We start from the raw sequence: 24,670 nt of genomic DNA on the forward strand, positions 1-24,670 counted from the left end.
AACACAGTCATAAGAGTGGATTGTGTCTGACTGACAGTTCCTTTTGGCTTCAAAGCTTTTTTGATTATTGTCCTGTTAAGCTGCTATCAACCTTCCATCCAAGATTCTGTCCATAACCTTCTCTGCCACTGTTGTTAGACCATATCTCTCAATGATTTTTCCTCATTTGTTTTGGTCCATTCCTCATAAAATTTTTGGTTTTCTGGTAACTCAGGACTGAAGTCATTAAATAATGACATACATTTGAGTTTCAGACTTTATATCTTTTAGAAAATGCATGCTTGCTAACACAAGTCCTATTATTGTAGCAACTGTCTAAGTTTATAAGAGCAATATTTAAAATCTGTCCTTATTTTGGGGCCTCTGCCCTCCCGTTATTTTGGACTTTGTCAAAATTTCTTGAGCTAAAAGGTTGAGAGGTGTATAACAGGACTGTATGTCACAGGATTTGCTTTCTGCTACCCACTGTACAAGGGTACCACACTTCCTGTGTTCCACTGTTATGGCTGTTCTACAGTCGCCAGTGATTTGCTGAAGATCTCCTTTAGGGATTTTGCCAAAACAATTGCCAAAGCCCTGAGGATTGTAAGAGGTAGCTCGTATTGTCCTTATGATTCATCCTCCCTATGAGCAGCCAGTTTCCTCTATACTTCCTCCCACTCTATCCTAGTATCCATCTGCTGTTCTTCTCTTTCTGCCCTGCCTCCCTCCCACTGCAACACCAACTCCCCTTTCTTTTGTGAAGAGTGAAGCAAAGTCTTTGTTTATTACCTCTGCTTTTTCCCCATCTCTGATCTTCCTCCCATCTGAGTTAAGCCTGGCTAGTTCTTTCACTACCTCCCTTTAGTCTGCTTTGCACCTAAGAAATGACATTCTTTTCCTTCTTGAACCATTCTATTATCTTTTTTTTCTAAGTTTGTGGAAGTCAAAGCCACCTTGGGAAATGATTCTTGGATGTAGTTTGATGGAAGTGGTTGGGAATTTGTGGAAATAATAATTAAGCTTGGGAATTCTGTTTGATACTAGGATGATGAAATAGATAGGAGTTGTGCAACTGAGAACAGTGCCAGAGGAGGGTGTACACATGCTTAATGAAGGAGGGGATTGGGAGATTGCAGATGTGAGTATGAAGCCGAGGAAAAGTGTAAAGCCACAGGAGGAGTGTGTTCGATTTTGTAGAACTGACAGTCAGGCTGGGAACTGTCCAAATGCTTGAGGAAGGAGGTAAGCAAACAGTATGTGAGAACTAGTTTGGGAGGGAGGTGAGGCAGTTTTTAGGACTGAGAATCCTCCTGAGTAATGAGTACCTCTGTTTTTGGTGGGGGAGGTGGTTGGGGGTCTGTGAAACTGAGAAGCAGCCTGGGAATTGTGTAAAACCACTAGTAAGGGAGGAGGTTAGGGATTTGAGGAAGTGAGAACCAGGTTGATTAGGGAATTGGGAAGTTTGTGGAACTGAGAATCAGACTTGGAATTGTATACAACTACTGGTAAGGGCGATAGTTAAAGATCGGAGGAAGTGAGAACCAGGATTGAGGGCAGGGCATTTGTGGAACTGAGAATCAGGCTGAGAATTTTGTAGACCTGCTGGTGTGGGAGATGGTTAAAGATGTGAGGAAGTAAGAAGGAGTTGGGGGGGGGGTTAGGAGGAAGCGGGGAGGTAGGAAGGTTGTGGACCCAAGACTTAGCCTGGAAAGTTTATACAGATACTGGTGAAGGAGATGGTCAGGGGTTTGTAAATGGGAGAACCAGACTTGAGAAGTAGGTACTACTGCAGAATTAAGATTATTGGTACTGTCCATGTCTGCTGACTGACTGGTGACCAGTACTGTCCATGTTTACTGACTGTCATGACCAGTACTGTCCATGCTTGTTGACTGTCAACAGTACTGATTGTCACCAGCTAGCTAACACCCCAGTTAACAAATTTGCTTGTTCATGTTATAATTTAAGCTATTTGTATTTATTGTAGGTTTAATATGTAGATGTTATGTAGTCCAATCTCGCCTACATTCTTACTCACGGGTTCGGAGCCGAATATCGTCTCTGACTCGGCCAACTTTCTACTAGCTCAAAGTCTCTCATTGGCTGGGCCAAGCAGGTATCCCATGCTGCACTGCTCCATAACCCCAGATCTCGTTTGCCGCTCGTGTAGCTAGGACGTGGTCTCGCTTGACTGTGGCTGTGGCCAAGTACCTCTTTTCCTTTTCTCTCGAGAAAATTGCTGATTTTCAACCCAAAAGCTATTTTAATAGCTATTTTGCATATTGTGGATTGTTATTGGTGTGTGTTTCTGGTCTGTAGTTGGTATCCCTAAGTCCGGTGGGCCAGGCCCGTTTGAGTTAGAGGACCCAGTCCTCTCTTCTGTGTCTTGTTTGCTAAGTTTTGTGTTTGCTGAAGCTAGTTATTAGATTTTTCTCTTGTGGTTTGTGTGTGTCTTAGAGAACCATTTTAATTAGAGGCTCTTGGTTGCTGTGGTACTGTCATACACTGTTTCCCGCCTTTGCTGTGTTTCTCTTAGCAGGTTGTTCAGTGGTCTTGTCTTGTTACCAAGATGTCTAAGGAGCAGAAGGAACATAAACCTTCCGGTTTCAAAAAATGTTCCAAATGTATGTCAATCACAGATGAACATGCTGTATGTGTTTATTGCAATTCATTTACAAGAGTCTTGTAGCTTCTGTCACGCCTTCAATCCGAGGGTGCTTCAGGAGAGAAAAAGTGAACTAATATTGAAAGGTCTCTTGAAACCTTCATTCGAGGAGTCTTTGGATTCGGCCTCAGGTTCTCAGGCCAAGCCTAAGGCTTCGAAGGCGAAGAAAAGATCTCTGGCTCCATCTGTTTCTTCGGAGCCGCCAGAGAAACTTCCGAAACTTGACTCTACCTCCTCCTCAGCTCCTATGTCCTTGGGGCTGCAGGAGGTATCGGTGGTACTGGAATCAGATTCGGCTCCGATTTTACTGGACCCATTCGGAGCCGGTCTCCCAGTGTTAGGCATGGTTCTCCTGACAGGAGATCCCATTCTCCGTCCCTGTCCTCCAAATCCTCCAGGCTCTCTGATTTGGATGTTGATAGGGTGGTGCAGAGGCTCCTGCAGTCACCGGTGTTGGCTAAATTATTTACGGCTCCGACCCAGTCGGCTCCGGAGCCTGTCCCGATGGTTGTGTCAATGGTTCCTCCTCCGAGCGTTTTGTTGTCTTCAGAGCTGGAGTGCTCCGTTCCGAGTGATGTTCTTGTGCCGGCTCCGGTACCCCTTAAGGGTTTATCGGTGCCGATGTTGATTCCTTCCACAGGTTTCGACACTCGGGTTTCCTCGGTCGGGCCCGAGGGGGATGTCTCGGGACACCTATCGGTTCCAAGCCTCCCTCTCGGCGCATCGGCTCGGGGACCCCAACCATGGCCTCAGAGGCCTGTCGGTCCTCTGATTCGGGGGGACCGGCCATCGAGGCCATGCAGGGCGCACTGGCCAAGTCGTCAGTTATATCACCCGGATTGGTCATTCCGTCCTCTTCCACACCGGCTAGAGCCTCTGACGCCCCTTTATCCCTAGATGGCGGAGCCCAAAAGTCTGGGGATACCCCCATGAATGGTCCCCAACTTAAAGAGGGTCCTTCAGAGTCTGTGGCCCCCAGAAAAAAGACGTGCAAGAGAAAGCACATAGACTCCCAGGATGAGTCTCTCACTTCTGATACAGACCTCGGAGTCGGAGGGGTCCCCCAAGTCGTCCTGTGATGACGTCTTTCTCCGACATCCTGGAGATTTTGAGACAGAGGGGCGACTGGCCCTCCAAACCCCCCTCCGAGGAGGAGTCTGTATTCCTCAAGGCGTTTGGAGCTCAAACTTCCACCTCCTGGGTGTCTCCACCCTTCGACGAACTGTTGGATTTAATCTGTCTAATGGAGTGGGAGAATCCTGATTTGGTGGAACCTGTACCCAGAAGGCTCAATAAGTTTCTTTCTGCTCCCCCGGGGGAAAGATTTTCTGTCCAAAGGGGTTTCTGTAGATGCCATGGTGGTGGCGGCGGCCACACGGATGTAGCAGAGACTTCTTCCTCTGTCCATCCTCCTAACAAGGAGTCTAGGACCATGGACCAGTATGGGAAGCGTACCCTTTCGTCAGCGACCTTCACCTTATGGTCACTGAACTACCTTTGCCATTTCACTCAGCTCCAGAGAGATCTCCTCAAGGAGTTGGGAGATACTCTAGCGGGTAATGTACCTGAGGCATTGGCGACCATGGTTAACGCCCAGGTGTCTACCCTAAATTCTATTGTCAACTCGTCCAGGAGGTTCATATCGTATGCAACCAAGGGGGTGGGTAGGGCAGCCAGTACAGGAATGGCCCTCAGGAGGCAAGCCTGGTTGCACCTGTGTCATTTTGCAGAGGCCTTCAAGTCTTCCTTCACTGACGCTCCCTTAGATGGGTCCTCGCTCTTTGGGACCAAAGTGAAAGACACCCTCACCTGATGCGAGCAAGAGGGCAAGACCCTGTCTGCCGTAGGGGTCCGTTTTTCTTTCCCCTCTAGGCCTTACCCCAAGGCTCAGAGAGGTGGGAAGATGTGGTTCAAGAAGTCACAGAAGTCTTACCCTGCTGCACAAGGTGATTCCCCCTCCAGAGGCAGAGGAGGGGGAGGTTATTCAGGAAGATGCCGCCCTGGATGCAGAGGAAGCCCCCGCAACTCGGGAGACCGTGATTCCTTTCTCGGTTCTTCCTATCATTGTTCCTGATGTGTTGCCTGACTGTGCTTCAACAGAGCCAGTCTGGGGCCGCATATCGTTATACCCGGACGCCTGGGAAAGCATCACCCAGGATCGATGGGTGTTACGAATAGTTTCCAGAGGTTATGCCATACCCCTTTCGTCAGACCCTCCTCCAGTCAGAAAAATCCCGGACGTTCCACCCAGTCAAAGGGATCACGCAGCCATAGAGGTTTCAGAGCTGCTAAAGAAGGGAGTCATCCAACCTGTCCCCTCAGACGAGATCGGATTAGGGACTTACTCAGGACTATTTTTGGTGCCAAAAAAACAGGGGACCTGAGACCCATTCTAGATCTCAGCCGATTAAACCTCTACGTTCAAAAGTCCAAGTTCCGAATGGTCACTCTTCAGTCCATTTTTCCATTGCTGGAAAAAGAGTATGGATGTGCTCCATCGACCACAAGGATGCTTACTATCATATCAAAATAGACAGGGCATCCAGGAGTCACCTACGCTTCTGGCTGGGAGCCAGTCATTTTCAGTTTCGTGCCCTGACCTTTGGACTCACCACAGCCCACAGGGTGTTCAAATGTTTGGCGGTGGTGACAGCTCACCTGAGATGTCAAGGATTCCAGGTGTTTCCATATCTGGACGACTGGCTCCTCACCGCCCCCACCAGGCATCTACTCATCCAAGCCAGGGATGCTACCATTGCCCTCTGTCAGCGACTTGGAATAACGTTGAACTGGGAAAAGTCTGCCTTTATAGGTGCAGAGCTAGACACTTTCCAAATGCAGGCCTTCTTGCCGCATCAAAGGATCAAAGTATTACAGACTCAGGTTTGCGCATTATTACTCCTCAGGAAAGTACAAGCGAGATGGGTTCTTCAGCTTTTGGGCATTATGGCAGCCACCATTATGCTAGTGCCCCTAGCGAGATTACATATGAGGCTTCTTCAATGGCTTCTATTTGCCCAATGGTACTTTCAAAAACTTCCCCTTTCTCACCTTATCCTACTCAGAGACCGATGCAAACAGGATCTCGGTTGGTGGCTATGCTCCACCAATCTGGACGAGGGGAAAGAGTTTGTTCCTCCGTCACCTGTCGCCACTGTGACCACGGACGCCTCCCAGATTGGGGGGGGCGGCTTTATCTTGGCAGGACGGTCCAAGGCACATGGCAGGATCCCGAGGTACACCTGCACATCAGTGTCCTAGAGATGAGAGCGGTGTTACTGGCATTGTGGGCACTTCAGAGCTCTCTCCCTCTTGGGATGATTGTGCTACATTCGGACAATATGTCCATGGTATGGTACCTAAACAAACGGGGAGGAACCAGATCTTACCCCCTGTGCAGAGAGGCCATGCGAGTGTGGCAGTGGGCAGTGTCATCCCTACGGATCCTAGTGGCAACACACATTCTGGGGAAGGCCAATGTGATAGACAGGCTGAGCAGAGCTATTCTCATGCCTTACGAGTGGTCCCTGAACCCTCTGGTTGCGGAACAGATATTCAACAGGTGGGGTCAGCCTTGCTGTGACCTTTTTGCCAATCCCCTCAATGCCAAATGCAGCAATTACTTCACCCTGATCCCCCCACAGGGGGAATCACCCAGGAACGCTCTAGTCCACGATTGGCCCTCCGGTCTGCTCTGTGCTTTCCCTCTGTTTCCTCTGTTACCAAGAGTGATTCAGAAAGCTCCATCCTTGGGAAGCAAGATGATTCTAATTGCCCCACACTGGCCTCGCCAAGTCTGGTTCTCCTTTCTCCATCCATTCGTGGTGGACATGCCTTGGATTCTGGACCCAGTACCAGACCTACTGACACATGTCGGGATAGTTCCACCCCTCCCTGCGGACCCTCAGGTTGACAGCCTGGCTACTCCACTTCCGTCGCTAGTCAGACTTCATCAGTTTTCACCTGAGGTAGTGCACATCTTATCGTCCTCTCATAAGTCTTCAACTAGGAAGATTTATTCCAGCAAATGGAAGAGATTCTCTGTTAGGGCTCATGCTCAAGTAATTGACCCATACACAGCCCTAATTCCTGCGATTTTGGAGTTCTTGTCCATGCTCTTTCAGCAGGGTTCTGCACCTGCCACTATTGAAGTCCAGTTGGCGGCTATTTCAAGCTTTCATACCTCCTATGAGCCTTCCCTTATGGCTCACAAACTCTGTAAGACCTTCTTAAAGGGCACCTTATTACTCCGGCCCCCTATTTCAGAACCTATTATGCCTTGGGATTTAAACTTGGTTTTGCAAGACCTTACCTCCCCACCTTTCGAACCGGCTGCCACCTGCGAGTTAAAACTTTTGTCTTGGAAAACGGCCTTCCTGGTAGCCATTACATCAGCCAGACGAGTGTCGGAGATTCAAGCCCTCTCCATTAAACCCCCGTATTTGATTTTTCATAAGGACAGAGTTTCTCTTCGACCTAACCCGTCCTTTCTCCCTAAAGTTACATTTCCTATTAATCTCAATCAGTCTATTGAGCTACCAGTCTTCTTCCCTCAATTTTCGAGCAAGGCAGAGTTTAGATTTCATCAACTGGATGTGCACAGGCAATTGCGATTTTATCTGCACAGGACCAGACATCTATGAAAGTCTGACCAATTGTTTGTTTCCTTTTCAGAAAATAGAGTGGGATCCGCTATTTCCAAGGTTACCATTTCCAGATGGATTTCTAATTGTATTTCTTTTATTTATTCTTCAGCAAGGAAAACTCTATCATTCCCCGTCAAGGCTCACTCTACTAGGGCTGTTTCTGCGTCTATAGCATACCATGCCAGACTATCCTTGGATGATATTTGTGCTGCAGCCACGTGGGCTTCCCCTCACACCTTTGTTACTCATTACAAACTGGACGTGGCCTCTAGGGGTCGGGCTTCCTTTGGTTCCACAGTCCTCAGGAGTATCTTCCTTTGAGCCTCCCAGGATAGAGGTGCTGGGGACGCTGTCCCGTGAGTAAGAATGTAGGCAAGATTGGACTACATAACATCAAGAAGCTATGTACTCACCATAACGTTTGATGTATGTAGTCCATCTCGCCTCACATTCTTACATACCCACCCACCTGTCCCCCTTCCTGGAGGATCTGGAGGTTAGGATTGGTACTAGAGGACCCTTCAATGGTAGTTTGTTTTCTGTTACCTTCTTGGTACTGTTCTATTTTATAGTGTTATTGTTGTGCATGAGGTGTGACTGTGGTTTCGCAGCAAACTAGATCTGGGGTTATGGAGCAGTGCAGCGTGGGATACCTGCTTGGCCCAGCCAATGAGAGACTTTGAGCTAGTAGAAAGTTGGCAGAGTCTGAGCCAATATTCGGCTCCGAACCCGTGAGTAAGAATGTGAGGCGGGATGGACTACATACATCGAGCGTTATGGTGAGTACATAACTTCTTGTTTTAACTGTTGGTGATGGAGCTATTTTTCAGTAAAATTAATAGTGGTTTTCATATGTTTTTTGGAAGATGCACTGTTCTGTTATACTATATGAATGGACTTCATCATACAGAAAAGTCAGGTGGTTTATGGTTTTGTACTACTGAAATGTCCAGCATATTGCTGAGCTAGTACCAGGCTAGAGTGTGACAAAATGGAGGTACCACTGGAAACCAGTACTACTCGGTAGGCACCTCTGCTTCAAGTGTTGAATTCTTTAACCTGGCATTCCTAGACATCCTAAATATGCAAGCACCAACCTGCCAAAAACAAATAAAACATAACCATGCAAGCTGGCTCTCAAAATTCACCAAAGAAGTCATGTCCACAAGGGATAAAATCTGGAAACAGTGGCAGAAAAACAAAGACCCCTCAACTCTACTACAATACAAGCAACTCTGTAACCAGACAAAACATCTAATAATCAATGATAAAGAGCCTACTACCTCCACCTACAAAGCCAACATAAAAATAATCCGAAAAAATTCTCGTCCTCCATCAACGAGCTGTTACAACCTATCCCCTGACCCACACAAAACCCCCACCAAACTTGCCATCCTCTTCAGTTCCTACTTCATTGACTCCATAGCTAACCTAATCACCACCTTTCCTACAGTTAACAGCACCACCACGAAGACAGCTGATGACCAAATCATTCCAGAAAACAGTCCTACACTTGACTCTAATATAAAATTCTCCCCCATACTCACTGCCACAATAAATAAAAAAAAAAAATACTTTAAGCTAAAACCCTGTACTCTGGCCCCTGACAATCTACCCCCACACTTCCTGCATCTAGCTGCAAGCTCTATAGCTTATCCCATCAGCATACTCCTTAACAGATCGATTTAACAAATCCCTTGTTCCAGACTTCTGGAAAAAAGCATTCATTCTCCCCTTACACAAAGGTGACACCAACACAGACACCACAACCTTTCGGCCCATAGCAGTTCTGTCACCTCTCTCTAAAATACTGGAAAAATGTATCCATGCCCAACTCCTCAACTACCTGCTTGAAAAACAAATTCTATCACCCACTCAGCATGATTTCTGATTGGGACACAGCACACTACTTTCCTCCTCTCCTTCCTTGATACTGTTAACCGGGCACAGGATTCTGGCAAAATAATTGCTTCTTTTTAGCTCAACCTCTCCAAAGCTTTTGATGCCATTTCCCACACCATCCTCCTCTCTAAACTATCCACTCTCCACATTTCCCCACCTACCTTCTCTCCAATAGGCAGCAATCCACCAAATGGCAACAGTCTTACTCTCCCTTCCTCAATACTTCCACAGAGGTACCGCAAGGGTCCATACTTGGTCCTTTCTTATTTTAACATCTTTTATTAACAACTTTCACGCCACTCACCCAGTATGCTGATGTCTGTATAATAATATGCACTGCAAATTCCAGCTCTGAACTTCAGCAGTTCATCTAGAATGCCCTCACCTCTCCTGAATCTTGGATGCTTAACAATCATCTTGCCCAAAATCTGAAAAAAAACTTGTACTTTTTACCCCTAGGAAAACCACTTTCCCAAGACAATACCATTATAGAAGTTGTCCCACACACTAAATTACCAGGCATTGTTATAGATGAAAACCATAACTTTGACCTACACATAAACAATAACATAAAAAAAATACCAAAAGCTTGGCATGCTCTACAGGCACCAACACTTTCTTAGCCTCTCTAATGGATAAACCCTTGTAACCACCTTTTTATTACACTCTCTCCTTTATGGTGCCCCTCTCCTCACTAATATCCAAAATTCTGCAAAATCCAAACTTGAAATGTGTTACAACAGAATAGCCAAATGTGCCAACAAGGCCAAATTCACATCCCACCACTGTAACTGACTGAAACGATTAGGCTGGCTGGAACCCACCCCCCCTCCACCATCTGTCATTCACCCAACTAACTACAGCACACAAAATGTACAGACCCACAGACTGTCTTGCTGTCTCAACACTACTTGCCCAATACCAACACAGCAGGCAACTAAGATCTGAAAACCATTTACTTCTAAAAGTAGAAAAGCCCACCTTACCTTTTGGCCAATTCCTCTACTCCTTCACTATCGCCAAACTATGGAACTCACTTCCACTTTCTGTAAAAAACACAGGCAGCACCATCACCTTCAAACAAATACTGAAAAAATCATCTCAACTCTTCCTGGCTATGTACCTGCTCCATAACCTGACCTCCTCCTTCTCCTTATATGATAACTAAAGTCCTATGCTTTCTGGTACTGCTGACTGATGATACTTTCTCCATATTTATTATTTTTTCATCACTTGTTGATACTGGTACAATAATGCTGATTTAATATATCTCTGTTTTAAACCTCTCTGAATTCATCTGGCAACCAACTAAATTCTTGCTTTTATGTATGTATTCTGTGTATATTACTGTAATCACTATGTGTAACACTGTTTCTATGTATGTACTAATTAATGTTTAATTTTTTCTGTATCTATGTTCCAGTCGGAGCTTTTCTTCCTGAGCCTCCACTGAAAATGGGCTCTTTTAGGCCCAGCGGACTTTCACTTTATTTTATTGCATTTGTTTACCGGGAAAGTGTAGACCATTAAATTATCTCCATGTCGGGTATTAGAAACCATAAAGAATGCGGAGATACGAAATAAAGTCAGCTTTCCTGACATAATACACATCATCTTCTATCTCTCGTCCCCCTGGCTAAAAATGTTGTTTTTGTTTTGAATTTGTTAACCGGGGTAGACAACTGGTACCACTGGACCTGTTTAATTCTCAGCCTGTGGGTATAAAGACAATTGATGCATGACATTCTACACACAGTGAATGACAAAACATAATATCTACGTGCATAGTATACAGCATTATTTTTTTATATTGTAGATCACTTGTATTTAGTGTAACAATTAACCATAAAGTTATACTGCTATTAAGGTTATAATTATCTGTTTGCACTTTCCAAAGTATAATTTCAGGTAAACACTGTTACACTGGTTATTATCCTCTCCTTTTTTGCATGCTTAAGCCTGTGTACGCGGGGCAGTCACCCTTACCATTTACTACCACATAGACAGAAATCCTGGCTTATTGTGCTAATATGCATTGATATTGTAATATAACTATTCTGATGGATTTGGGATTCATGGATATAGCAACTTCCATTAGATATGATTCTAAGTGCATGTTGATTGCAGTATAGCTATGTGAAACGGGATTACTTGGATCTCTCTTTCATCTAACAGTTTTCAGGCAGTGATTTTTCTTTAAAAAAAAAGCTTACATAAATAAAAGTAGCCCTTTCATTCAGTGAGCTTTGCTGTTACCCTGCCAGCCTTTAATAAATGCAGGACTCAGTAAATGTACCACTGTATTTTGAGTTGTAGTACTGTTTATCCATAAACAGTCCTTCTTAAGAAATGCCCCTAAACAAAATGGAATTTCAGTGGTCTTATTTTGTAAACATCCTTCTTGTCTCTAGGTAGATGTTAATGGTCTCAATAAAGGTGTTATTAAACCACCAAATGCTTTCCTAAAATGTGTTCCATGAGAATTAGATGTGATGTTGGTGTATAAGATATTTTATTATCAGTATGTGCACATTGTTTTCTGTCATAACCTGAAGTCTCCTCTTCATATTTTTGTGTTCTAGAAATAAACTTCACATGGGATGCTTTCCCATTAGTAATTGCTTTGATGTTGCAGGGTGACACGACAGTGGGATTGGTTAATATGGAGCAATAAAGTATCACAGAAGGTGAGACAGGTACTGCCTTAGAAGCGATTGCCACCCACCTGTGAATAAGCTTGAGATTCTGGGTGCTGCTACCTAATAGATTGCCACCTTTTATTTTATATATTTATTCTGTTGCAGTGAATTTGATAGTAATTATACTCCACAGTTAGCATGATTTGTACACAGAACTCTGGTATATACTTTAAAGTTATCCTATGTTCAAAGCAGAGATTAGGTAGTGCACTCATAGTATTACTGGTGGGTTCATATCCATTTAAGGCAAGTCGAAATCAGTAACCTCTGAATGGATTGTAATATTGTTAAATGGTTTTGTGTAAAATGTGATCATAGTCTGCTCTACTTTAAGATTTGAGCATGATAACAATGCTGCAGCATACTGGCAGTAGGATATCCTCTGTTGCTGTTTATGCCTGTGTTGTCCAGCATCTCTGAGGGATATAGATCTATCCATATGGAAGTTTTTCACTAGGAGGAAGAATGGTTGGGGAAAATGTACGTCAAATGTTGTATCATTCTTTATAATATAATTATTTTGCAACAGTTGTTTTTGATACACACACACAGCAAACAGATTTGACGAGATCATGGATTGCTTGTGTTTTCTAGGTTGCAGTGTAATAATTGCCTCCCGTAAATGGGAAAGGCTAGAAGCAGCTGCCAAGGAGCTAGCCAGTGTAATTCCTCCATCCAGCCCAGCAAAGGTGACTCCTGTGCAGTGCAACATTCGGAAGGAAGAGGAGGTAATACCATGTAAAAGGGCAGATGAAACCACCTGTTTCACAGTATAACATTTCACCTCATTTTATTCCAAAGATTGTTTATAGTTTGCAAATCTGCCTGATTCAGAAAGAAAGCGGACTTTGACCTACTGTAAAAATAAGAAACGGATGTAGGCAAGTGAGCTGGTTCTCAGTGGTGTGATTTGACCTGATCATTATGGACATCGGTGGTATTAAGTCATCAGAATAATAGACTATTAAGTAGTCTCCCCTGTTATCTGTAACCACTGACACCCTTCCTGACTTCTGAAGATAGTCACCATTCTTGCACTCCCCAAACTACATAGATCCACAATACAAAAACCGGTAGTGCAACACTTGGATTGAAGTCTTTATTAAAATCAGAGCACATGATAAAATGACAGTCTTTCACACATTGCTATGCTTTCTAAAGTATTTAAACAATAGGCATAACAAAAACATTTAAATACTTTCATGCACTTATAGGATACCAGATTAAAGGCATCTCTTAAAACAGAATAACATTCTTAAAATAGAAATCAATGTTTAAGGCAATGAGGCTTCAAGACTGGCTTTAATGCAAATAAAATGACAGTCTTTCACACATTGCTATGCTTTCTAAAGTATTTAAACAATAGGCATAACAAAAACATTTAAATACTTTCATGCACTTATAGGATACCAGATTAAAGGCATCTCTTAAAACAGAATAACATTCTTAAAATAGAAATCAATGTTTAAGGCAATGAGGCTTCAAGACTGGCTTTAATGCAAATTAATCAATTTGGTATGAGAAAGGTAAGCAAAAATAATCCCTGTATGTTCATTATGTTATGGTTTGTTTACCATATGTCCACTATAAACGTTTGCAAGTATTGGCTTCAACACAAAAAAAATCTAAAACCATGTGATACTGTTTTTTCTCAAACAAATTTTTAGCTAGGGCATTCTGGATGTTGCATCTTCTTAACAACTGCGATGTGCTCTAAAATCCTCTTACTAAATTTTGTTTTCATATATAACTACACTCCCAGGACTAATGTTGCTAAATAGACAACAGTGACTGATACAAAATAAAATCAATGTTCCACTTACAGGTTTCACATATTGATTAATGGCAAGAAGCTGATTTACAAGCTGTGCATTTAATACGGTGATATATCTTCTCTCTGGTTGTGGCTTTCACATTTCCACAAAGGTCAGTGATAGCAGTTAACATTTTGCATTTTTTTCATTCTTAAAAATAAAGCTTGAACTGTACCCTAAAATCTTTGTTATATTGGGGTGCCAACTAAAGATCACAATTTCTTCTAATGACATGACATATCAGGATGATGACCCTATAAAAATTCAGTGGAACCCTTTGGTGTGTTGGGTATACCCAGTCATTTTTAGGCTTCCCGCTCTGTATTCATTCACTTTTAGCCATTGTGTACCAGGTGACCTCAGTACACCGATGGGTACTGTGTGTGATAGTCCACACAGCAACGACAGTTGAATTTGTATGTTTAACTTTTGAACTTTTTCTTATTTACGATACTGTGTACTGCACATTTACTTTGTATGAGGGGTGCTTGTGTACTCAGTTGAGTAATTATTTTCTTTCTTCTGCTCCTCATTTGTAAATAATGTTCATCGTGTTACCCTGCTGCAGTCATCACACTTGGGTTATCCTGTCATCAGGCGGTCCCGCAGTCGGCCTGAATTCCAAAGTCTTGGTCCGGCGTCGGTTGCTGTCACTTCTTCCCTGACGCCAGTGCGCCAGGGGTATATAAGAGGCATCCGACGCCATTTTCTTTTGTCTTTCTTGCTGCGCGGTGCCCGAAGAAGAAGCAGGTCATAAGTGCCGGTCGGCCGACACCTGATATTTTCGAATCGAATTTCAGTCCGAAGTCTTCAAAGCTAATTACCCCGTTGGGGAACCTTTTCTTGCCTCAGTCAGATGTCAGAAAAAGTTAACAATTGCATTTCTTGTGGGAAGCAAATACCTCATAAGGACTTTCATTCTTATTGTATACCTTGCCTAGGCCCAGACCACAACGTCACTGGTTGTTGTTTTTGTGCTAGGTTCAATAAGCGAACTATAAAGCGACGCTTTGATTTCGCACGACACTACTTCAGTAGGAAATTTAATTACACTATGCTGTCGGAGCAACCGACTACTGGCGTGCATAAAAAACGCGAAGATAAAGACAGGCAGCCTAGATCCAAGCCAGACTTCGTGGCCTCACCTGGGCTGGTCGCCGGTTCTCCGGTTTTCAGTGAGGTGCCTACGCAGCCGCTGGCGACCACAGAATTGCAGCCCCAGACCACTTCGGATTCTCAAGCAGAGAGTTCTAGGCCGACGCAGCCATTTTCTTTAGGCCCTACCGACAACATTGCAGAAGGAGAAGCCGGTGCTATGGAAACACCTTTGGTTACAGAAGGTGTCTTCAGACCGACTACTCTCACCATAAAATCTTATGCTAAGCTTAAGACTCCTCTAAAACCAAAACAGACTGCACATCAGTCTCCAGTTCAAGGCCCCATGCCTAAGAAACAGATACTTAAAATGGCTGAAGATTTGATTTCTTTAATCCGGGGTTCCCAACCCCCCCCCCAGACAAAAGGCCTAGACAAGAGGAGGATTATGCCTCCTCTGATCAAGTGTCTATTTCTTCAGGCTCCTCTGAGGAACAGGATTACTCCTTTCCTCCTTATGAAGATTCTGATGCTGAAGATTCCATTCCCTCAGCTTCTCCCCCTGAGGACTACTCCTTTGGGGAAACCTTACATACCACGAGGGAACATTTCCACTGGGAAGGTCAGCACTACTCCGACTCAAAGAAAAGGCTCCGAGAGTTTCTTTTACTCCCCCAGCACAGACCACTTGCTATCCCTCCAGTTTTAGACATTGTGGATGATGTCTACCTAGAATCTAGTCTAAATCCAGATTCTCTGCCTCCTGCTCCAGCCAAACCAGAAAGATATTACAGAGTGCCTGACTCACACAAATTCCTTTACAAAAGTCCTGTTGCTGACCCAGAGACAATATTCCAGGGTCCCAAAGGGGCTAAAGCTTCTATGGCTAAAAATCCTATACCCTCTGAAAGGGACTCCAGAGCACTAGATCGGTGGGGGAAGAAGGTTTACACCTCAGCTACTCTAACTACGAGAGCACTAAATTGTCAATTTCACATGCTGAAATACCAGCAATTCCTAATGTCTCAAATAAAACAAAAGATGAGCACGCATCCTCAACAGTCTGAATTCAAGGAAAATGCAGGATCTGTTGCATGCAGCTGAGCAGGTGGGCAAACATACTTTACAGTGTGGATTTGATTCCTTGGAAGCCTCCTGTAGAGCAGCTGTTACTGGGTCTGTTATACATAGGCATGCTTGGTTAAAGGAACAAACTCTGCCTGATCATGTTAAAGCAAAGTTACTAGATGCACCCTTACAGCAGGATGTCTTATTTGGAGTTAAAGCAGAAGAGGTTTTAAAGAAAATGGAGGATAAGGCAAAATCTATGCAGACGGTCAAAGATTTCTTACAGGTACAACCCCCACGCTTCAGCAGAAATTGGCAAACAAAAAAATGGTCCTTTCCAGCTTCTGACAGACCACAGAGGGGTAAATACAGACGCCCAAGGTGCAGAGGTCAAGCACACACCTCGTCAATGGGGCACTGCAACACAGAAGGGAGGAGAAGACAGGTCCCAAACTACTAGAAGGCAAACACAATGACTTAAACCTCAAACTGCCAAGCAAAGCTCTCTTGGCAGCTCCCTTGGGAGGAAAATTAGCACTTTTTGCAGACAACTGGCGCATCATCACAAAGGACAAATGGGTCCTAGACATTATCTCACAAGGATACAGATTCCATTTCCACACCTTGCCAAGGATAAAAGGAATGCCAAACCTGCCACAACATCAATGGGCAGAGGCACAAAAACAAATTACAGCTCTCATGGACATGAGAGCCATTCAACTGGTACCTACACAGGAGCAAGGCCAAGGATTTTACTCAAGGCTCTTTCTAGTCCCCAGAAAGGACAATGCTTGGAGACCCATTCTGGACCTTTCGATTCTAAACACCTTCTTGTAAGTACCCATATTCAAGATGCTAACACTACAGCAGCTTCTTCCCATGTTGGGCAAGAAAGCTTGCCTAGTAACGTTGGACCTCAAGGAGGCATACCTGCATGTCCCTATCAGACAAAATTGCAGAAGATTACCTCTGTTTCATTGCAGGTTCAACCCATTACCAATTCTCTGCACTGCCCTTTGGCTTATCTACTGCGCCCAGGGTCTTTACAAAATGCCTGGCACCAGTAATTGCATACTGCAGACAAAGAGGAATTCAAATATACCCATACCTGGACGACTGCCTCATCCAAGCAGAAAGCAAGGACATTCTCTTACAACATCTGGCTTTTGTAAAACACCTTCTAAATTGCCTAGGGTACACAGTAAACGAAAAGAAATCAAAACTAGTGCCCTCACAAAATATGTCATTCCTGGGTGCCAGCTTGAATACAACGGCCTAGATGGCTTATCTGACGCCAGACAAACAACTACAACTAACTCAATATTTCAAAATAATGGCAGCAAAGACCCAACTCCCTGCAAGAAAAATTCTGCAGGCCTTGGGCTTCATGGCATCTTGCATACTACTAATACCATTTGCAAAACTGCATATGAGGAAATTACAATGGTACCTGAAAAGCATATGGACTCAACACAGCCACAGCTTGGAAACAATGATACCTCTCATTCCCTGCCTTCAACAGGAGTTTCTGTGGTGGTCACAGGCATGTCATCTGAACAAGGGTCAGCCTTTCACCTTACCCCCAGCCAGGCAAACTATGACAACAGATGCATCGGACTATGCCTGGGGAGCACACATGGCAGGACAGTACGTTCAAGGCATTTGGACTGCAGATCAAAGAAATCTGCACATCAATCAAAAAGAAATGCTAGCTGTACAGAATGCTCTGACAGCCTTCAAGGACCTCTTACATCCAGGACAGCTTATAATAAGGACAGACAACACCACAGTAATGTGGTACATAAACAAGCAAGGGGGTACACACTCCTACCCTCTATGCAGGCAAGCAATGACCTTGTGGAACACAGCACTGGCTTACCAAGTTCAATTACAAGCTCAATTCCTGCCAGGAAAAAAGAACACATTGGCAGACGACCTAAGCAGGAACATCATGGATCCCCACGAGTGGAAACTGGATCCACAAGTATTTGCAATGATAACTCAAAAATGGGGGTGCCCAGACATAGACCTGTTTGCCAACCCCCAAAACTATCAGCTATCAAAATTTTGCACCAGGACATTCCACCATCAAGCTTGGAAAGTGGACGCACTCTCATTCAGTTGGAAAATGCTGACAGTATATGCCTTTCCTCCATTGCCCCTTCTTACAAAGGTGCTGCTGAAAGTCAGGATGGAGAGACCCTGAATGATACTCATTGCCCCAGACTGGCCACGCCAGCACTGGTACCCACTACTAAGGAACATGGCCCACGGCCCACCATGGATTTTACCACAAATTCCTCATCTGCTCACACAACAAGACAGTCAGATTCTACACAGCCAGCTCAAAACCTTAAATTTGGCTGCATGGCAAATCACCTAAGCAACCAGCCAGCTCCTCTTTCACAAGCTGTTATGGATGTCATTCTGGAGGCCAGGAGGCCCAGCACCAGGAAAGCCGACTCGGACAAATGGAAAAGATTTTGCGCCTGGAACCAAGCTAAAGGCCAAAATGCCCTTCAGCCGGACATACCTCAGATTCTACAATATTTAACTGAGATGTTACACAAAGGACTCTTTTTCATCTATTAAAATCCATGCCTCAGCTATTTCAGCTCACTACAACGTGGATCTTCCCTTATTTTCACATCCACTTCTAAGGCAGTACCTCAGAGGGGCCAAAAACATTAGGCCTCCCAGGACAGCACCAACACCAACTTGGGACCTCAACTTTGTTCTGGAAAAACTTACGCTGCCACCTTTTGAGCCAGCTTTTTCAGCTGATTTAAAGTTTATATCATGGAAGACTGCCCTGACTGCCCTGCTGGTAGCAATTACTTCAGCCAGAAGAATCTCAGAGCTACAGGCACTAATGACAGTAGAGCCTTTCCTCATTTTTCATCAAGACAGAGTTTCTCTACGAACTAACCCCTCCTTTATGCCAAAGGTGGTATACAGTGTGGCTCTAAATCAAACCATCCATTTACCCACCTTCTTCTCAAATCCGCAGAACAAAGGAGAAAGACTCCTGCACTCCTTGGACATCCACAGGCAACTACGTTACAACTTGGATAAAACTAAGGTTTTCAGAAAATCTGACCAGCTTTTTGTATCCTATGCTACAGCATCACAAGGAAAGGCCATCTTAAAACAGACCATTTCCAAATGGATAGGACATTGCATACGTTTTTGCTACACCCATCATGGAAAACCAGTCCCTGCTAACATAAGGCCCCACTCCACCAGGGCAGCAGCTACATCTACAGACTTCCTCAGGGGGGTGCCAACCAAGGATATTCTGGAAGCTGCAACTTGGAGTTCAGTACACACCTTCACCAAACACTATCACTTACCACTTTACTCTAAGTCTAGAGCTGGCTTCGCCACTGCAGTTTTGCAGGGCCTTCTAGCCTCTTCTAACCCTGTTTGACTCCACCTCCCATCCTTAGCTTTGGGATTCAACCCAAGTGTGATGACTGCAGCAGGGTAACACAATGAACATAGTACAGTTTTGTACCTACCATAAATGTAGATGTTCGAGTGTATACCCTGCTGCAGTCCAGGTTACCCTCCCTCCATCCCCTCTGACCTAACTGAAACCTTTCAATACCTTAAAATCTGATGCAACCTTTCTGGTGTATTTGCTTATAGCTGGAGGGATGTTTTGTTTGTGCTAAACTTTTATTATTGGTACTATCTACTGACCACCTTTTGGGGGGTGCACCTGACATCTGAGGCAAGAAAAACTGAAGAAAATGGCGTCGGATGCCTCTTGTATACCCCTGGCACACTGACGTCAGGGAAGAACATCAGGGAAGAGGCGACAGCAACCAACGCCGGACCAAGACTTTGGAATTCAGGCCGACTGCGGGATCGCCTGACGACAGGATAACCCAAGTGTGATGACTGCAGCAGGGTATACACTCGAACATCTACATTTATGCTAGGTACAAAACTGTACTTTTTTACTGCCATATCAGCCTGTGCATGTTTACTGATGCAACATTATTAATTTATTTTTTATACATTTGTTAACCAGGTAAACCACCTGGACACAGCATCCCTTTTCATGGGTGACCCTTTGCAGTTTGTGATGATACTAATTGACACTTGGCTATAGGGCGTATACTCTTTATAGAATCAACCATTGACTAGTTGCAGCATTTAGATAGTGATTCTAGGGTGCTCAAGTAATACTGCCAGAACAGTGCTTATTAGCAACATCAAAACTTTGCTTTTAGGGTCCTCATTTAGAATGTCTGAATAACAGATACTGTCTGCATAACATTTCAGTACTCGCTTTGCAAATACATGCAGCATTGTGCCTTATTGCCTATATTGTTTTTAAGGTCTGTTAGTTTTCTTGTATAGGTAAACGTGAAAACTAACAGACCTTAAAAAACAATATATGTAATCCAGTACACTCAACCCTGTGCATATTTCAGACAGTCAGCCCTTGGAGTCTTTAAATGTTTCAGAGCACCCTAAGCAAGTTAATTTCCTTGAGTATGAGGAAGGTATTCTAAACTGTTGTAAAATAAAAATTAACTCACTAGGAAGTATTCATCTCTGTGCAAAGTAAGGTAGTCATTCCCTATGATATGTTTTTCCTTTTGGACACCTGAATGTAGTTTTTGTAACAATAACACTATAATTTTTATTAACATAGCACTTTTAAAACTACCTGCTGTTGGATGTGTTGAAGCAATCCTAATTAAACAATACTTTAGCCAGAGCTACCCAGTTGGTCTGCTGTTAGGCCACCCTCTAGTGGACACTTTTTAGTCCTTTAACTTCCCATAATCACTGCAGATTAACTCCTTGTGTGTAAAACAGTGTTGACTGCATAAATACACTGCATTGCTTTTAAACACACTTTTATTAAAAAATATTGTTTGCATATATTGTTACATTCCGTGGCTTTATATAGTTGATTTTACAAGTAATCAGTAACCTGCACATCAGCTAGTTAAAAGATTTTTTGTGTCTCTGAACCACACAGGTTAATAGATAAAAATGCTCTTTATTCTCACCTTGCCTCACCCTACCGTCCCCATCATCTCTTACTTAAATATCTTCTCATTGTCAGCTGACTTAGCCATGTGACATTCAGCTTCTTACAAAAACCAACAGCAAAAATGTCTTAATCATGTTCCATCCAGCTAAGCATATAGTACTTCATAATGCACCTTTCATTTCTGCAGCAGTTTATAATAGATTGCTTTCTCTGACTAAACTTTTTTCTGATAGTAACACTAATTATATTTGTTCATAACTCGATTCCTTCTTAACAGTTTTCACATGATACAAACTTGGAAGTGGGTAAAGTCCTAGTTTCACTCAATAAAATTAATACTGCATTATAGACAAATCTAGATATCTGTCTGTGACTCCATCTGAGCATGCAGAATGCCTTAATCAGTTAGAAAAGTTAGCATTCGAACCAAATATTTTTATTATGGGTGACATCAGCTATCCACACATAAACTGGTAAACATTTACTACCGACAAGTATGCCCAGAGATTTCTGGACTTAGTAAATACCAGTGCACTTTACCAAATTGTCTTCTACCCACCAGAGGTTTTAATGTTCTCGATTTTGTCCTCACAGTCATTTAGGCCAATTGCACCAGCCTGCTTATTACTCCCTTCCTAGTCAAATCTGACCAGCTTCCTGTGATCTTCTCTGTGAAAACCTATATAACTGTAACTAATTCCTGTATAGGCAGGGATTACTCCAAGACCAGTTATTTGTTATTTACTGATGGTGTTCATCACAAATAGCTCCCCAACAAACCTTGTAACCGAGGCTGCTGCCTACTGCTGTGAATGTTGCTCCCTCGTAGCTAGGTGCATGGAGGCATCTGTAGCAGTCTGGAGTGAACATAGTGGCAAGTTTAGAACTAAACCCATAATGTGGGACTACTACATCAAACTCCATAATAAAAAGGAAAAGCTTTTGGTCGTCAGTAAATGAGGTCTCTCTCATCATTAAAAAAGGGATTTAAAAATTGGTAAGTCTGTAAACTACGATCTTGGGATTGCAGCTAATTCAAAAGATAACTATTCTCTGTCTCATATCGTCTACTAAGAGGCTATCTCTGCTTGACTTACAAAGCCATGTCTGACCTAGCTCTGTTAGAAATGCTACATCAAATGAAATCTCAATCCCTCCACAGCACACCCTCCAGATACCTCAACCTCATTACCACATTCAACAGAACATACTGTAGGGACTGGTTTCTCAGCCAGAGACTGCCCATGCTCTGGAGCAGACTTCCATACATGTCAAGCAGAGCACCTCACTGGTCCTCTTCAAGAGAAATCATGATGAGTGGATGGGAAATAGAAAGTTCATCCAAGGGATCACTCCAGTGGCTCTACTTGATAGAGACACTGGGAACTAACATTGGACAGCACGATGCCAAGGCACTTCTATGGGCTAGGCTTGTAAAGGCTCCAGGGCCATTAGCTTAGTACACACCTATGAACCTATAACCATAAGGTCATTTTCAGCTATATTAGGAAGCTTAGAACTAGTCCATAATTCTGTACTAAACTTATCTCAAATAGTACCTCTTTCTCTGACCCCAAGGACATTAATATTTTTGCATACAAATTCTCTTCCAATGTCACTCTACCCCACCATTCCCCCTCGCACTTCCCTTCCCGAGACCAATTTGTACCAAGACCTTTTGGCACTTTACAAAATTAAAAATAATGTCACGAGTCTTGACAATATCCCTGGATATATACCCTCTATCAGCTCTTCAAACGGAGTCTTACATCAGATTATGTCCATGAGGAGTAGAGAATGGCAGTTATGTTGCCCTTGCATAAAGGTAGCCCCTGTACTGACCCCGGGAATTGTAAGCCTGTTAGTCTTATTAGTATTATCTGCAAGGGTTTGGAATGTATTGCAGCTGAACAAATAAAAGATGATATAGATGACCTTATATCCCTGGTTCAGCTTTGTAAAAGGCAGCTCGTGCCTGCTTAACCTAGCTGAGTTCTTTGAAAGGGTTACTGAGGCCATGGATAAGGGCCATATGATCCACACTGCTTACATACACCTCTATAAGGCTTTTGACACTGTCCCCCATGATAGAATTATTGATAAACTCTCCAAACTTAATATTAACCCATTCACAGATCACTGGATTGGTATTTCACTATCTGGCAGAACCCGTACCATTAATGCAGAATTTGCTCTAGATAGAAAAAGTGTCACTAGTGATATTCCACAAAGCTCTGTCCTGTCCCTCTCCCCATTGGTATGTATTTTTGTGACATAAAAGCCAGTATCAAGGGACGTTAACTAACCATGTTTGCTGCTGATTGCAAACTGGGACAGTCATCAAATCCCATTCTGATTCCGAAATTTTCCAGGAAACGCTGGACTATCAAATGCATGATGTAATGCAGCATAGTTTCTTTCATCAGTACTGCATGGCATATAGACACGATTCCATTTAAATTTGGCACAGTCTTCAGGTACTTGGGTACTTGTGTTGATAACAGGCTCTCTTTTGACTGCCATGTCTCTGTGGTAGTTAGAAAATCCTTTTACCTTCACTACTTCTCTTCCATGTCATCTCCTCAAGGTCCAAAGAAACGATAATCCCATTTTATCCAATAAAAACCCGAGTTGCACTGCTAAAGGTTTCGAAGAGACTTACACCACAGTAGAGAAAAATAACTTTGATAATCACCACGGTCTCCAAGTCAAAACTGTTAAAACCTTTTAATAATTAAAATTTAAGAACATGAGAATGAAATAAACACACAATTTCCGATAAGCGCTTTCGGCTAGACAAGCCTTCTTCAGATCGTTAACCAATAGCATTACTGTTTCTAATAAAAAGTGGTGAATCACCAATCACAACATTTATTAAAATTAAGTAAAATCTCTTGGCCAACTGGGACATTCTTCCTTCTTCCAAGTGGCCAATAGTAACTTATTGCATGTCTCTTTGCTATTGGTGTGAACACAATATTCTCCAATCATTGTGTTCCAACTCCTACCTTGACTCCAGTCACCTAACTTTTCATTAACATGTTACCTTTAAAATATCACGAATGCTGGGGGATAAGGGAATTTCAAGGTACTCGAATGGTTCAACATTCTAAGTAAAGTCAAATTCTTCATAAGATCGGGTGCCCATCCTTGATTATAGAGATGTACATGTTGCAATAAGGTTTCTGAGTTAATTGGTATTTCCTTTCCTGTACTTGTTTTGAATATTATCTTGCCAGGCTTTACTTTCATGTTAGTGCGAATTGTTGTTACGCTCCAATCATCATATTCTAAAACTCACTTTTCACCAGTCGTCACTCATATCAGTTGCATTGCGCTAGGCTGTGCTGACCTCCTATGACAAATAAAAGATCATAGGCAACAGTTTGCGAAGAGATTAGAATGGATTTTTCAAAGCCAATAATCTTTCTGTTGCTCCTTATCCGTCCTGTTTGGAGTAATATAATTTTATTTCTTTCTTAACATAATGTGAATATCACAATTCCAGCAGACAACAGATGCTTCCTTTCTTTTGAATATGTGTTTTTTAAAATGTTCCTACTTACAGCAATAAACAATATTTTAAACTGGCTCCTACATCATTTTAATCTCTACTTTCCTCCTACTTGAAAGTATAATAAAACATGGAGAAATCAATAATTCTTCGTAACAGCCATTGCATTTGCGAGTGCTCTTTCTGCATTCAGCCAGTTGCGTAGAGTAGTTCTTACAAATGGCCAATAGCAATTCATGTAATAACTTGTCTTTATTGGACAACCATG

At 43.1% G+C, this 24,670-nt stretch overlaps 1 protein-coding gene across 1 annotated transcript in view; it reads left to right on the plus strand.

The window, feature by feature from the left end:
• Nucleotides 1-24,670, plus strand: part of PECR (peroxisomal trans-2-enoyl-CoA reductase) — a 360,488-nt gene that overhangs the window by 33,802 nt on the left and 302,016 nt on the right. Inside the window, exon 2 of the mRNA XM_044078241.1 lies at nucleotides 12,489-12,622. Within this exon, the coding sequence (XP_043934176.1) occupies nucleotides 12,489-12,622 (134 nt within the window). The remainder of the gene's footprint in view (nucleotides 1-12,488; nucleotides 12,623-24,670) is intronic.

Source organism: Protopterus annectens, chromosome 7.part0, assembly GCF_019279795.1.
Source record: "Protopterus annectens isolate FY-2018-M chromosome 7.part0, PAN1.0, whole genome shotgun sequence".
Classification (NCBI taxonomy): domain Eukaryota; kingdom Metazoa; phylum Chordata; order Ceratodontiformes; family Protopteridae; genus Protopterus; species Protopterus annectens.